The 16,178-nt window shown below is 41.7% G+C and overlaps 1 protein-coding gene across 3 annotated transcripts in view; it reads left to right on the forward strand.

Annotated features, from left to right (window-relative positions):
* The first annotated feature begins 2,567 nt into the window (after positions 1–2,567).
* The window catches only part of CCL28 (C-C motif chemokine ligand 28), a 32,787-nt gene continuing 19,176 nt past the window's right edge, over positions 2,568–16,178 (forward strand). The window contains exons 1-2 of one of the 3 annotated variants that reach the window (XR_006337866.1): positions 2,568–2,735; positions 15,035–15,161. Coding sequence is in view for 2 of the 3 variants with exons in the window: in XM_043887829.1 (XP_043743764.1) it covers positions 2,666–2,735; positions 15,035–15,161 (197 nt within the window). In the remaining variant the exon portion in view is untranslated. The remainder of the gene's footprint in view (positions 2,736–15,034; positions 15,162–16,178) is intronic. The other 2 variants (XM_043887829.1, XM_043887828.1) reach the window with 2 other exon arrangements.

The following is a 16,178-nucleotide window of genomic DNA, read 5'->3' on the forward strand; positions in this document are numbered from 1 at the left end:
TCGTCCCGCATTTGCATTCTCTGTTCTGTTTACTTTGGCATACCTGACGCCCAACCCCGGCACACTTTTAGTTAGAGCCCAAGTCAGAAACTGCAGTGCTGCAAGAGACCCAGCCTTGCACTCCTTAGAGCCATCTCAGCTGAAAGATGTTCTATCTGGTTTCTAAAGAATACAGATTTCTGGAATATCACATACTCACTCTCACTCGGTCACCCATCCTTGGCCCTTGTTTCAAGTTGACAAATTCCCTGGTGGGTGAAATAAATAAATAAGTATATATATGTGTGTGTGTGTGTGTGTGTGTGTGTGTGTGTGTGTACAGGCTATATATATATGTATGTTCTGGCTTCCCTTGTGGCTCAGACAGTGCGTCTCATGTTGGGGAGCATGGCTCTAGGGCATGCGGGCTTCTGTAGTTGTGGTGCGTTAGGCTGACTTGCCCTGAGGCACGTGGAAACTTCCTGGACCAGGGATTGATCCTATATCCCCCTCATTGGCAGGCGGATTCCTAACCACTGGACCACCAGAGAAGTCCTCAAGTGGTTTTTAATAACTAACCATCCTCCATGCTTTAAGGAAAACTCAATGTGTAATTTTTCTTTTCTGTATGGTATAGAAAAATAATTCCTTCTGAGAAATGACCATTTGAAATATTATTACTAGTTGGACTACAGATATTCAGAAGAGGCCACAAGTACCAACAGTGGACTTCTGTGACCGCATTGGCAAGATTTTGCCCATGTAATGAAGGCTTATTCGAATAATCCAATTTCTTATTGTTCAACACAAATCCTCTAGTATTTGCTGCACGCTGAGTGAGGCACTAGGGGTATAATGATGAGTAGGACACAGGCCCGGCCCTCACTGAGTCCCAGTCTATTACAGGGCAGAGGCACACACGTATTTACAGCAGTGTGAGATAAGCTGGCAATATATATTAAAAATGTGCATACTCTTTGAGAAGTTCCATTTCTAAGAATTTAAAAAAATTTTGAGATGAGTGAACAAAGTACATACAACTGATTATCTCAGCATTCCCATAACAGGAATAAACACCAGAAAATGACCACAACTGTAAGATTGTTTCTTACATGTGTGTCTGAACCCGCTCTTGAAGCTTCTTCCCAGTGAGTTCTGGCCCATGTCTGCCTGATAAATACCCTTTGACACAGAGACACAGGCGCCCAATAATCACAGCTTGCACCATATTCTCTCCAGACAGAAATTCCATCATTCAGTTTTCCCCTCACGCCAGTCAAACTGATCTGCTGGTAGATGTCAGGTTTGCTTTATAATACCAGGCTCAATATATCCAAATACCATTTTGGCATATAATCAACACAAAGTTATTGACAACATATTTTATATTTCTTTGTACCAAATCTTTCAAATCTAGTGTGTATTTTATAGGAGTTCCCTGGTGGCTCAGATTGTAAAGAATCTGCCTGGAATGCAAAAGGCCTGGTTCGATCCCTGGGTCTGGAAGATCTCCTGGAGAAAGGAATGGCAACCCATTCCAGTAATCTTCCCTGGAGAATCTCATGGACAGAGAAGCCTGGTGGGCTACAGTCCATAGGGTCACGGACAGTCGGATACAACTGAGCCACTAACACTTTGTGTGTGTATTTTACACTTGTAGCTTGTGTGAATTTGGACTAGCATATTTCAAATTCAGGGGGCCCAGGTTCGATCCCTAGTCAGGGACCTAGACCTCATTTGCCACAACTAAGACCCAGCACAGCCAAATAAATATTTTTAATAAAAAAAGGGGGCCTACCGCATGACACAGTGCAGTCAGAGGAAGCTTGGCAGGACTTCAGAGATCATCCAGTGGATTTCTTATTTACACAAAGGTTAAGAACATTTGCTGAAGTTATACAACCAGTGAGTAGAAAAGGTGGGAGTAGAATCCAACACTCTCAGTTTACCCTAGAGTTTTATTCACAAAGCTGATTAGTGACAAAGTTGGACTAGAACCCCCCATCCCATACTTCCTCCTGGCTGCTCACACCTGTGCTGGGGCTCTTTTTTTTTTTTAAATCAAGCATGGCCCCTCTACCTGTCATATTACCTTTCTCCTAAATAGTGAGGCTAACAGCCTCACTGGAAACACGTTGGCTGCCAACCAAGACCAGAGTGGAGTTGAATTTTCCCATCTTTCCACCAGATAATGCTTTTTATGACTTGCCACCTTTGTCCCTAGAAGCTCAGTTTCAACAAGCTACTTAAAAACCCTGATTCCTTTATGGAGCGGTTCTCAATAGAGGTGTCCCTCAGAATCCCCTATGGAGCTTTTCTTAAGACTCAAATTACTGGGCCTCTGCTCCAAAATTTTGATTTATAACTCTGTGCAGGAATTCATGTAGGCAGGTGTTTTTTAATTGTCCCCCAGTTCTGGGGCACACTTCCAAACTCACAAGAACCTCACCAGATGGCAGATCACCACTGCCATCGCCTGAGCCCCAGGTGGTGGAAAACAGCTCTGGTCCTGAGAAAGAGCCCAGTTTCAAGGAAAGAAACATGAGAAAGAGGTACCCTGGCACCTCCCAGGGCGGGGCTTTCTGGCTTGCTTTCCTCCAAGCTCTTTCTCTGCACCCAAGGACTCTTTTAGCCTCATTTCCTGATCTCACTGCCTCGCCTCTGCTGCTGTTGCACTCGGGGGCAGATGGGAATGCAGCAGACAGGACTCGCCCTCCTGGCTTTGGCTGCCTGTGCGGCTTTTCGCCCCTCGGAAGGTGAGTCGGGGGTCCGGCTATCTCAGCCTACAATGGAAGGAGGGGCTCTGCCTTCCAAGATGGAGCTGGAAGGAAAGAGATACTGCCAGCAGTTAGGGGCAGGAATTTCCAGTTATCTCCATGAGAATGGCATACATTTCAATCCCTCATCTCCAAGAGGCAATTTCAGAAAGGAACCTCATTTGAACAGGAATATCAGTAATTTGCCACCTGTGTAATTTTGAGCAGTGCTTCCTTTTTTTGATGATACTATCTTAGAAAATCCCCCAGTAGAGGCTGAACGAGAGCCTATTAAAGGCTGTCTTCAGCTATCTCCCCCTCACTCTACCTGCTAAACTGTCTAAATACAAGTGTGCACATTCCTGCAAGAAAGATAAACTTGACCTCTGGTTTAGGGTTTCGTAAGTTGCAAGCTTTCAGACCAAAGTCAGCCCTATGGATACTGAAAACCAAAACTTCAGTCTGATCTTACAAAAGGGACTCAGGAAAAAGGAGTTTGAACCATACAAATTATATCAGAGAGAACTTCTATTTTGAGTTGCTGGCATCTATATGAAGATTATAACTGCGTTTGGACTGGAGGCAATCTTTTCTTCTGTATTTAGGAAACCCTAAATATAGGTATTTAATACTTGACTGATTTGACTCTTTTCCACTATCTTCTTTTCTGAAACTTTACCCTGAATAGATTCTCTAAATTCAGAACAGAGGTAAAATGTAAATTTTGTTTGGTCTGCTTTTTGAAAACTTCAGGCAGCATTTTAAATTGATGGTTTCACACACACATAGTTGTGTGTACACACATACAAACTGGATTTTAGGGCTTCTCCTGAAAAATCAGGTCTGGCAACACTGGTTCCACTTTCTCTGGCAAGAATGAATAGAGCATACTATCCCTTTGCCATTCACCTGAAACTATCACAACATTGCTTGTTAATCAGCTATACCCCAATACACTATAAAAAGCTAAACAAACAAACAAACAAACAGCTAAAGCAGACTAGCCTCTTTCCTTCTCTGGACAGAGAGAAGGACATCCTATTAACTGCTTGGCTATTAACATCCTATTAACTGCTTGGCTCCTGTAGGCATTTGCTTAGGGACTCCCAATATAGCACCCCAATGTGCAGAACTTTACTAATGAGCACAGTTCTTCATCTCTATCCTTCTATTTTATCAAGGCAAAAAGGTTTTCATTTTATGTTTCTGTAAATTTTTCAGAAAATTTCACCATTGAGATTTTAGGACTCAGATCCGTTGTTTCCCAAAAGTCTACCAGCTAAAGCTTCATTCCTAGTATTGGCAATGCGATTTTTTTTTTCTCTTTTCACATGAAGCTTTGAAACAAAGGTGTATATGTCTCCCCCATCAGCTTCTTGGCCTGTTTCTAGCCTTCCCTGTGGCAGAGGCAGCAGCAGCACTCCTCCAGGAGAGGCGGGAGGGAAGGGCAGGCGGAGGGGGCAGGGTGATGAGGAAAGCCCTGCCAGACCCAAGGCCAAGGTCTGCTTGGGAATGAGTTCTGGCAAAGTGGGTGGAACAACAAAACACTGGGGTGTTTGAAAAGGAACACTTGGTGATGATAAGAAAGAGCTGAGGAGATGTGACTGTAATGTTCTGAGTTAGTCTCAGGGCTTCTCCTAAGGTGGTTTGTGTGTTAGTCACTCAGTCATGTCCAACTCTTTGCAACCCCAGGGACTGTATCCCACCAGGTTTCTCCGTCCACGGGATTTTCCAGGCAAGAATACTGGAGTTTGTTGCCATTTCCTTCTCCAGGGGATCTTCCTGACCCAGGGATTGAACCTGGGTCTCCCACATTGCAGGCAGGCTCTTTACCATCTGAGCCACCAGGGAAGCCAACGCAGTTTGGGTCACAGGAAAATCACATTGTCTGGGAAGCTCCAAGTTTCTGCCGTTTAGAAATAAGTGATGTACCTTCCTTTTTTTGGTGGGACATGTATTAATAAAAAGTTAACCTTAAAAGTACATCCCAATATATATTGTTGTTCAGTTGCTAAGTTGTGTCCGACTCTGCAACCCCATGAACTGCAGCATGCCAGGTTTCCCTGTCCTTCACCATCTCCTGGAACTTGCTCAAACTCATGTCTGTTGAGTCGGTGATGCCATTCAACCACCTCATCCTCTGTCGTCCCCTTCTCCTCCCACTTTCAATCTTTCCCAGCATCAGGGTCTTTTCCAATGAGTCAGTTCTTCACATCACATGGCCAAAGTATTAGAGCTTCAGCTTCAGCATCAGTCCTGGTGAATATTCAGGATTGATTTTTTAGGATTGACTGGTTGGATCTCCGTGCTGTCCAAGAGACTCGCAAAAGTCTTCTCCAACACCACAGTTCAAAAGCATCAATTCTTCGGCACTCAGCCTTCTTTATGGTCCAACTCTCACATCCATACATGACTACTAGAAAAATCGTAGCTTTGTTAGTTGTACCTTTGTCGGCAAAATGATGTCTCTGCTTTTTAATATGCTGTCTAGTTTTTTCATAGCTTTTCTTCCAAGGAGCAAGCGTCTTTTAATTTCATGACTGCAGTCACTGTCCAGTGCTTTTTGTAGGAAGCTTCCATTCAAGGGTCTGTGTGTCTCAAGTGCCCTGTGGAGGTTGTAAGGAATGCAGGCTGGGAGGAAGGTCAGGATGGGAGGAAGGGAGGTGAACACTCCCTATGGCTATTGTCTTGGGCTCAGGGAAATAAGGAAGTGGTCTGTGCCGGTCTGAGACTTGGAAAATATGTTTTGTTTCGTAAGGCATTAAATGTTCCATTATCTTAATGGTGCCTACAGTGGCCATCTTGACGTGATGGCTTAGTAACTGGCATTCACCAAATGTTCTGTATAAATCAGAAAGCGGTTGACTTACCCATAATTAAAAGCCTTGGATTCTACCCAAAGATAGGGCCATACTCCACCCGCAATGAGGTGGCTGCCAATTCCCAGAAATCAATTCTGACTCCATAAAAATGTCTATTATTCAATGGCAAAAAGCCAGATTCTTTGAAGCCACAATCCAGGGTTTGTGGATCTTACTGTTTTTATTTTACATTAAAGACTAAATGTCCACTTTGTCCAGCAGATACAAGTTGGGGGATTTTGCTTCATTGAGTCCCAAATTGGCTTTCTTCAAGTTTCTTCTGATAATCTGCCTTCTCAGAGTAGGATGGCTCCTGATTAGAGATATGTGCTAGGGACTTGCTGCTTGAATCCTGAAAGAAAACTTCATCTTTTGTTTGTTTCAGTTATAGCAGATTCACTACAGAGGGTTGCCAAGAATATACATCTGTGCTTGTAAACTGGGACTCTCCATTTTACCAGGAGTGGTCCCCAAGAGGCCAGACATGACATGCCCAGTAACTTTGGTTTCTCTTCAAGTTTGCCCTTCAGTGTGTTTTGTTCTGTTTTTAATTTACTTTTATTTTTAATTGGAGGATAATTACAATGTTGTGATGGTTTCTGCCACACATCAGCATAAATCAGACATAGGCTTACATATGTCTCCTCCCTCTTAAACTTCCCTCATATTTGGTTTTTTTTTAATGTTCTTTTCTATATTTAGAGAAGCAGAGTGACTTCTTATAATACAGTAGCAACTGTCTCAAATTTCAGTCATATATGGACTCCTTTAAAGAAAAAATTCTCTTTATTCTTAATGATGACATTTAAATTATTTTACTACATCACTTGATGTATAAACATAAACCAGGCATAGTCCCCGTATATATGTGTATATATATATATAAATATATATATATATATAAAATATATTTGTTGTTGTTCAGTCACCAAGTTGTGTCCAACTTTCATTCATTCCCTGTTACACAAACATCATCTCAGGGCTCCAAGAAGTATCTGGGAGGACTTTATTTGGACACAGCAGTTTCATGCATCATGGCTTAGTGAGTCCTTGCCTATGTGGTATAGCAGTGGACACCTTTGTTTGTAGGTATTTGACGTATGATTTGGCCCCATTAAAGTATGAAATTCAGTAGAAGGGGAAATGTGTCCCCAACTGACTATAATTGGAACATTTAAGTGCTGTCATTCTGTTTTTTTTTTCTTTCACTTAAAAAAATTTTATACCTATTGCCATTTTTAAATTGTACTTGTAGACTTGAGATACTGACAGAAGCCAAGTAAATCTTTCTTATCATTTTCAGCTTTATCCTGGGAATATTTCTCTAACAATGGCATGTACCTTTGCTCTGTTTCCATTCTACTGTGTTCTCTAAAGTGTTACTTGTATTGGTGTTTTCCAAACTGCATTTCTAATAAACCCCCAGGGGACACCATACCATAGCTCTGAGAACCACACTTTGAGTAGCCATACATCTAAGTAAGAGAGGAAGCTGGGTCACCTCTCTACAGTAACAGAATCCTTAAAGCTCAGAATCTAATTGTTATATCACGAATTTGCAGTGTTTTACTGTTGGTCTTATAAAGTCTTGAGTAAGGAAATAGTTAAAGCCTTCTCTTAGTGACCAAAATTGGATCACAGACATAAAGTCAAATCAGAGACTTGTAGCAAATTAACCATTCAACTCTCTGACACTTAATACTGGAAACAACAATGACAACCCCAAAGCAACAGGAACATTGGCAATAACACTATAGTAAAAGATAATGCTTTTAATGAGATACTAGTAACACCATCTTTAAAATATTAAATACAATACAAATGATTTGTCATATTGAATTAACCCCTAATTACTTGAGGGTGGGAGGATGGTATGTTTTTTAAAAAGCACTGTGCAGTTTTAGGACACTTGGGACATAAGACCTTGACCAAAAACTTATTTTTTAAAAAAGGAAAAGAAAAAAAAAAAAAGGAAAAGCACTAATGCCAGGCGCTGTGCTATGTGGTGTGGGCATAAATATATGCTGAGGGAGTTCACAGTCAAAAGGCATAGTCATATAAACCCTAAAATTTATACATATATAAAATATATAAAACCAGAAAAGCACATGGTACCATAAGACCTCAGATCCATGGGGGGAAAGGGCAAGACTGGGAGCAAGGAGGCAACTGGGATGCTCAGTAGTTCAAACTGATGAGGTCTGGAACTTGGGCAGTGATAACAGGGACGAAAAGCAGGAAGACAAATCTGAGAAATGTCCAGGGAGTAAAATTTACAGGTGTTTATGACTGGCTGTGGAGTGCAGGAAGAGGCCATGATATACAAGTTTCTGGCTTGGGTAATGGTAAATGATGGTTAAATGAGATGCGGACCCCGGTGAGGAGGGTATTCGTTTGCATTTGAACCCAAGCGATGTCCTGTAAAAGAAGACTGTCGAAACAAACAAAAACACCAAACCTGACACAATCTCAACAACAGTGTAAGATTTTTTTTTTTAACCTGCGTGCATCAGAAACGGGTAGATCAAGCAACAATAACAACAACAACAACAAAACTAACGGAGGTGGGAAAGATATGCCCAACACATCTGCTTTCCTCTTCAGCTCCAGGAAGGGCTGCCGGGACGCCGAAACGCGTCCCCTGGAGTTGCGGGGCAGAGGCGGCGAAGTCCCGGCGGAGGGCGCAGGTGCTTGAGGTTCCCGGGGATCGCGGCGGCGGAGCAGGCTCGCGCTGCCCGGCGTCCGTGGGCCTGTGAGTAGCCTCGCCGGTCGCAGGATGCCACCCTCCTCCAGGCGCAGTCCTTGTTATCCTTGACCGGGGCTCCGCTCCCAGTGCTCTCCCAAACGCGGGCTGAGACAGAAAGCCGCCCAGCAGGTTGCGCAGCCGCAGAGCCTGAAAAGCGGCCGGACGGGGCCCAGACGAGCTGCAAGCACCACCCGCTGCCCAGGGCTGGCGCTCCGCGCCGCTTCTCCCCTTCCGTGAGCTGGGCCCTCCGCTGCAGCACCGAGTCTCCCGACCCGTGGCGCCCTCGCCTACAGATGCGTGTGCTGGGACAGCCGTCAAGGCTGGGACACCGTTCTGCTTGTGTCTTTTCCCCATTTTTGTTTTAGTTTTTCCTCTGATTTTCCTTTTCTAGGGACGTGAGTGGAACACCTGTCAACTGAAGAAAATGCAAACCGTGAGAGTTGCCAGTTAAGTTTTATGTGGGACAGTATGAGGACTGTACCCTGGGAGACAGCACCTCAGCTAGCTCTGAGAAACTGTTCCAAAGAGGTCGGGGAAAGAGAGTCTGTATGTGATTTTGGTAAAGGCGGACTACATGCAATCAAGTACATAGTTTTGTGGAAAATTTCTGCTGGACTCCTGCAACTTCTGCTAGACGTGAGAAACAATCATCACCATGAAGAATTTTAGTGCTTTTCTAGACAGGAGGATCTACAAGAATTGCACTCATAAAATCAGTTCCTGAGAATATCTGTCTGAAGACCTGTCCTGCCAGTTTCCTGGAGCGGAGTGCCTCATTTCTGCTCTCCCCCCTGAACTCCTTCAAGGGGTGTTGGAGGTCAGCAGCTGCAGTCCAACAGGATTTAATCCTTGCAGAGGGAGATGGCAAGCACCCATGGCAGGTGCCAATTTGTGGTTGGCACTCAATTATTTTATCCTGTTTGTGTTTTAAATAAATGCACTTATGCTAGACTTAGCTCTGTCCCACCATTATAATAAATACCATTTCCATTATTTTCCAGAATTAATATTTTGTGATTCGCATTTAGCCTGAGTTGAAGGTATTTTTTTAGTTTCTGAGCAAATAGTATTTGTAAATTTATAAATACATTATTATTTAGATCAAAGTTTTTAAACGGTTACTTTGCACAGGAGCTGCCTATTCAAAACTCTATATAATGGAAAAAGAACTCTTAACTACAAATAATGGTGTAATGTAGGGGAGAGGAAAAAACAACTTTCGTTCCATCCTTCTAGGTTCTTTACTAGGACCCCTATAACAAAAGACAGATTAATAAGAAAAAAGCATACAAGTTTATTTAATGGGTGCCTTCACAAGGAAATGAAGACTCAAAGAAGCAGTTTGAGTCATGGCTTTTATATAAAGTTGGACAAAGTGGTAATTTGTGAAAATGTGAGAAAACGAACTTGAGGTAAGGCAGTTAAACATGGGAAAGCGACGAGGAAGATAAGGGTTAGTTTAACAAAGTTTGTACAGATTTTCCTTGGCTGCAACTTCATGTCTCATGGAGACACCATCTCATTTCACCCAATAGTTTGGAAAATGCTGAAAATTTCTTTCTTCCCCAGGTGCAGGGAGAGTACCTTTTACTTGGAAGTTTTGTATCTTCTTTTAGGAAGGTCAGCGTGCCCTTTTTGCATCTGCTGTTTTTCTGCCTTTAACTTAAAATAATTAACATGCCAGAATGGAATACTTTGGGGTCACGTGTTCTGAATTCTTTCAGAGACAAAATATTAAAAATTGTAGATGAAATGGACAAATTCTTAGAAAGCTATCAAAATTGATTGAAGTTATAGAAAATCTAAATAAACACGTAACTCTTAAGGAAACCAAGTCAGAGTTGAGCATCTTTTCTTCAGATAGACACCAGGCCTAGCTGGTTTTAGAGGTTTTACCAAACAGTGAAAGCACAGGTACCTCAATTCTTGTCTTACACAAACTTTTCCAAATAATAGAAAAATAGAGAAAGCTAACTGATGCATTGTTGGTGATTAATGTAATGTTAACACTCAAAACATTCAAGGATGACTTCAGGGGATTAAAATATAGACTAATCTTGTTTATGAGTATAGATGCAAAAATATAAAAATGAAAAAATAAAAATGATTTTATAGTTATATTAATTATTGAAATCAGAGGACATTCCTGATGGTTCTTTTCGGGGGCTGCACTGGGTCTTCGTTGCTGTGTGCAGGCAGTTCTGATGAGCTGGGGCTGCTCTCTCGTGGTGTGCTGGCCTCTGGCTGTGGAGCATGGCTCCAAGCCTCTAGAATACTGACTCAGTAGCTGTGGCTCCTGGGCTTAGATGCTCTATGGCAACATAGGATTTTCCCATACCGGGGATCTAACCAAACCAGTGTACCCTGCATTGCAAGGCAGATTCTTAATCACTGGACTGCTAGGGAAGCACAGACTGTTCTTTAAAAATGGAAATATTCTGACAGGAAGTTGCATGAGAAAACCTCTGGGGGGTGATGTTATCTACAAGAATCTTACCTTCGCCCTAGTCCTAACCATCCCACAAGCTTCATTGCCTAACTTGTGTACTCTTCAAAGGATTCTGTCTTTCTTGGCCTATTGTATTTCCAGGTACCTCCCTAGGGCACCAGTCACACCTACAAACACCAAGTATGCTTGCCTGCCTCTAGTCTTTTGATAGTTAATCTGATAGGTTAAGTGATCTCCAGGTGAGCCCATCTTGCCTTTATATCTGAGAAATGTCATCCAGTTTGTTAAGTACATATAGGTCCCCGGTGCTTTTCTGGGTTAAAGCTGTGCTTTTAATTGATGTCAGCATTCAGATAACTTGAATTCTTAAACACACAAGTTCACCTATGATTCTTAATTCCCACATAGCTTTTAAAAGTCCATTTCAGATTTTTTTTCTTTTAAAGTGATGGGTACCTTTATTTATTTATTTTTTTAAATTAGTTGGAGGCTAATTACTTCACAACATTTCAGTGGGTTTTGTCATACATTGATATGAATCAGCCATAGATTTACACGTATTCCCCATCCCGATCCCTTCTCCCACCTCCCTCTCCACCCGATTCCTCTGGGTCTTCCCAGTGCACCAGGCCCAAGCACTTGTCTCATGCATCCCACCTGGGCTGGTGATCTGTTTCACCATAGATAGTATACATGCTGTTCTTTTGAAATATCCCACCCTCACCTTCTCCCACCGAGCTCAAAAGTCTGTTCTGTATTTCTGTGTCTCTTTTTCTGTTTTGCATATAGGGTTATCATTAGCATCTTTCTAAATTCCATATATATGTGTTAGTATGCTGTAATGTTCTTTATCTTTCTGGCTTACTTCACTCTGTATAATGGGCTCCAGTTTCATCCATCTTATTAGGACTGGTTCAAATGAATTCTTTTTAACGGCTGAGTAATATTCCATGGTGTATATGTACCACAGCTTCCTTATCCATTCATCTGCTGATGGGCATCTAGGTTGCTTCCATGTCCTGGCTATTATAAACAGTGCTGCGATGAACATTGGGGTTCACGTGTCTCTTTCAGATCTGGTTTCCTCAGTGTGTATGCCCAGAAGTGGGATTGCTGGGTCACATGGCAGTTCTATTTCCAGTTTTTTAAGAAATCTCCACACTGTTTTCCATAGCGGCTGTACTAGTTTGCATTCCCACCAACAGTGTAAGAGGGTTCCCTTTCCTCCACACCCTCTCCAGCATTTATTGCTTGTAGACTTTTGGATAGCAGCCATCCTGACTGGCGTGTAATGGTACCTCATTGTGGTTTTGATTTGCATTTCTCTGATAATGAGTGACGTTGAGCATCTTTTCATGTGTTTGTTAGCCATCTGTATGTCTTCTTTGGAGAAATGTCTGTTTAGTTCTTTGGCCCATTTTTTGATTGGGTCATTTATTTTTCTGGAATTGAGCTACAGGAGTTGCTTGTATATTTTTGAGATTAATCCTTTGTTTCTTCATTTGCTATCATTTTCTCCCAATCTGAGGGCTGTCTTTTCACCTTACTTATAGTTTCCTTTGTAGTGCAAAAGCTTTTAAGTTTCATTAGGTCCCATTTGTTTAGTTTTGCAGATTTTATAGTTGTCTGGGTCACAACTGGGGCTGCCCTGGTGGCTCAATGCTAAAGAATCTGCCTGCAATGTGGGAGGCCCAGGTTCAATCCCTGGGTTAGGAAGATTCCCTGGAGAAGGGAATGGCTACCCACTCCAGTATTCTTAGCTGGAGAATCCCATGGATAGAGGAGCCTGGTGGGCTATATCCATGCGGTCACAAAGAGTTGTGACAACTAATAGAGGGTTCTGTGTAATAGTAACTGTTCATTTTTCTACTCCCAGGGTCTGACATACTGATTCAATATAAAAGAACTTGGAGACACATCTATAGATAGTATTTCATTTATAAGAATTCACATAATAATTCTTATATAGTAAGATGGGTGAATGAATGGATAGTTACATGAATAAGCCCAAAACCTTGTTTGGGGTATTAAAACAACTTTACTTGGAGAATAGCAGCACAGTGTAGCTAAAGAAAGGAACTATTAGTTTCAGGAAATCAATGCATTAATAAATGTGAGGAGAACCAGTGTTCTGTTCTCCCATTGCCCTTTAAAAAAAAAAAAAATTGAAATAGGTAATTCCTTGGCAGTCCAGTGGTTAAGATTCAGTGCTTTACTGTCATGGGCCTTGCTTCACAGTTCAGAGTGGCCAAGAAAAAATGGCATTTAATGTAGAGAGTTCACCAGTGGCCTAGTGGTTAGGATTTAGGGCTTTCACTGCCTTGATCTGGGTTCAGTTCCTGGTGGGAGAACTGAGATCCTGCAAGCTGTGAGGCACAGCCAAAACAAAAACAAAAATGAACAAAGAAAGTATATAATTCAGTGATTTTTAGTATATTCACAGAATTGTACAACTATTACTGCTATCTAAATTCAGCCTGTTTCATCACCCCTTAAAGAGACCTTGTATCTGTTAGCAGTCATTCCCCATTCCCTCCTACCCCCACCCCTGGCAAACACTAATCTGCTTTATGTCTTTATGGATTTGTCTATGGACATTTCATATACATGGGATCATACCATATATGGCTTTTTAAACCTGATTTCTTTCACTAATAATCTCTTCTTGTCCCAAGATGAGAGACCTCTGTGGCTTAGAGCTGACACCACTGAGGGATTTTAATCCTAATTTAGGGGCTAACTTCTGTCTGTTAAGACTGCCACCTGCAGCCATAATTTCTAACTTTTTAAAAAATGTATTACCCACTTGGAGGAATGCGGAGCATAGAATACTGTGTGTAGGTAGCATGTGCAGGAGGAATTCGCAGATATACATTTTAGTAGGGGACTAGGTTTCCTTTCATATTTGTGTTGCCCTTTTCTCCTTTTATCTGGGTCACATAAGTTTCTCCTAACTTGACTTCCTGCCCTAATCACACCCCACTTATCCCTACTTGCTCATCACTGCAAGACAAAGTTTTCCAAAACCCTTCTCTTTTCTCGATCTTTAGTGGACTCCATTTCAAAAAAGATAAACCTCCTTAGACTAACATTCAAGGCGTCAATGGTGTGATGTCAGTCTATCTTTTGAACCATATCCTTCATCAATCAGCTTCCCAGTAGCTTAGTTCAGACAAAGAGGTCTCTTTTTCTGTATTCCCTAAGTGTGCCCTGTACTTTCCTATCTCAGAACTCTTGACCGTGCACTTCATTTAGCCTGGACAAGTCTCCATCTTTTGCCATCCCTCCAAATCCTCAAAGATTCAGTTAAGTCCTTCCTGGGCAGTTAATTTCAAACCTGCTCCAGGGACCCATGTGGTTGGTCCCCTGTGAGTTTTTGGGACACTCTATCAATCTTGCTTCTTTAAGCAAGTCCAGTCGCAACACCACTACCCTCATGTTCCCTTGCTTTATGTCTTTGTTTGTGCTTAGTTTTATCTCCCCAAAATACAGTGTGAGTTCTGGAAGGTGGAGGTGTGTCCTGCTCTGTGGTCTGTGTACACAAAGCCCCCAGTAAGTGATTGCTCCTCCTTCAAGCAGGTTAACATTCTGTTTCTCTGGAGTCTCCAAGATAAAGCCAGGCCAGTGTTCTATAGATGGGGAAAAAGTGGAAACAGTGGCAGATTTTATTTTCTTGGGTTCCACAATCACTGCAGATGGTTACTGCAGCCACAAAATTAAAAGATGCTTGCTCCTTAGAAGAAGAGCTATGACAAACCTAGATGGCATATAAAAAAGCAGAGATACTACTTTGCCAACAAAGGTTCATATAGTCAAAACTATGGCTTTTCCTATGGTAAAACCATAAGAAAAGCTATGGTAGTGATGAATAGATGTGAGAGTTGGACCGTAAAGAAGGCTGAGCACCGAAGAACTGATGTTTTCAAATTATGGTGCTGGAGAAGACTCTTGAGAGTCCCTTGGACTTCAGGGAGATAAAACCAGTCAATTCGAAAGGAAATCAGTCCTGACTATTCATTGGAAGGACTGATGCTGAAGCTGAAACTCCAATACTTTGGCCACCTGATATGAAGAACTGACTCATTGGAAAAGACCCTGATGCTGGGAAAGATTGAAGGTGGGAGGAGAAGAGGACGACAGAGTTGTCAATGGTGGTCGCAAAGAGTTGGACCTGAGTTAGCGACTGAACAACATGTGTTCTATAAACCATACGATTTCACATTTCTTTCTTTTCTTCTTTTAGCCATACTTCCCATTGCCTCCAGCTGCTGCACCGAGGTTTCACATCATATTTCCAGAAGGCTTCTGGAAAGAGTGACGACATGTCGCATCCAGAGAGCTGATGGGGATTGTGACTTGGCTGCTGTCATGTGAGTGCTCTTTGGCAGGAGGGCTAAACCTTCTGAATGACCATTTCTCCACTAGTGAACCATAGGTTGGGGAGACTCTGCCTGCTCCCCAACATACAGATCATTATTTGAACAAGAGAGGAGAGGATGTCCAGAGCCCCACGTTAGCCCTCCGCATCCTGCACTGCAGTGCTCTGGTGAAGGCGAAATACTTTTAGTCACCAGACAATGTGCATGACTTTCCTCAGCCAAACGAGGGACGTTCTGAGTGGAAAAAGATTAAAATGAAAAAAACAAATGAAAACAGAAGGTGATTCTCTATAGGAACAGAAACGATACAAGTTTTCACTTCAACAATGGAAAATATGATCAAAAGCATTTTAAAAAGGACTCAATTTTAGTTAAAGGGAAACTATGAAGCCAATCATTTGAATCTAAAAAAACTTCATTCAAGTACAGTTTTATAAATTGACACCTCTGTGCTGATAAGACATTGAAAGATATAGAGTGCTTATGACTTGGTAAGATGGTTACTTCTCAAGTAAGATGAAATTGGACTATGTCTTATTTTGTAATCATAAGTTACATGATTACATGATAAATCATCTCTTTTGTGTTTCCTTACATTCGACATAAAAAGTTAAATGTTCTCTGTTTCCAAATTGTTTTACTACAGAACATGTTTTTACTTATCCAAAATGTAGTCCCTTAACTATGTTGTTTTTTTAAACGTTTTCCAACTTTTGGTGCCCCCAGTCTTCCTAATTTTAGTTTAGTGTGTTTAGTGGTATGTCATCTCAATTTTAATTTGCTCTTCTTGCACATTAGTTCCCTTGACTTTGAATATGTACAAAGACTATAAGGTTTGAGATAAGTGTTTCAGATGCAGAAACCATTGCAAGCATTGAAATGGCAATTCCGAAATAGTATGCATTATTAATCTCAATTAACTAATACAACTTAACTCACAGTGAGTTAAATTTATTTCACTAAATTTATTTCATTGTCCTTTTCTGCCTAGAAATAGGTCCTTTCTTT

This window comes from Cervus elaphus, chromosome 25, assembly GCF_910594005.1.
Source record: "Cervus elaphus chromosome 25, mCerEla1.1, whole genome shotgun sequence".
Lineage (NCBI taxonomy): Eukaryota > Metazoa > Chordata > Mammalia > Artiodactyla > Cervidae > Cervus > Cervus elaphus.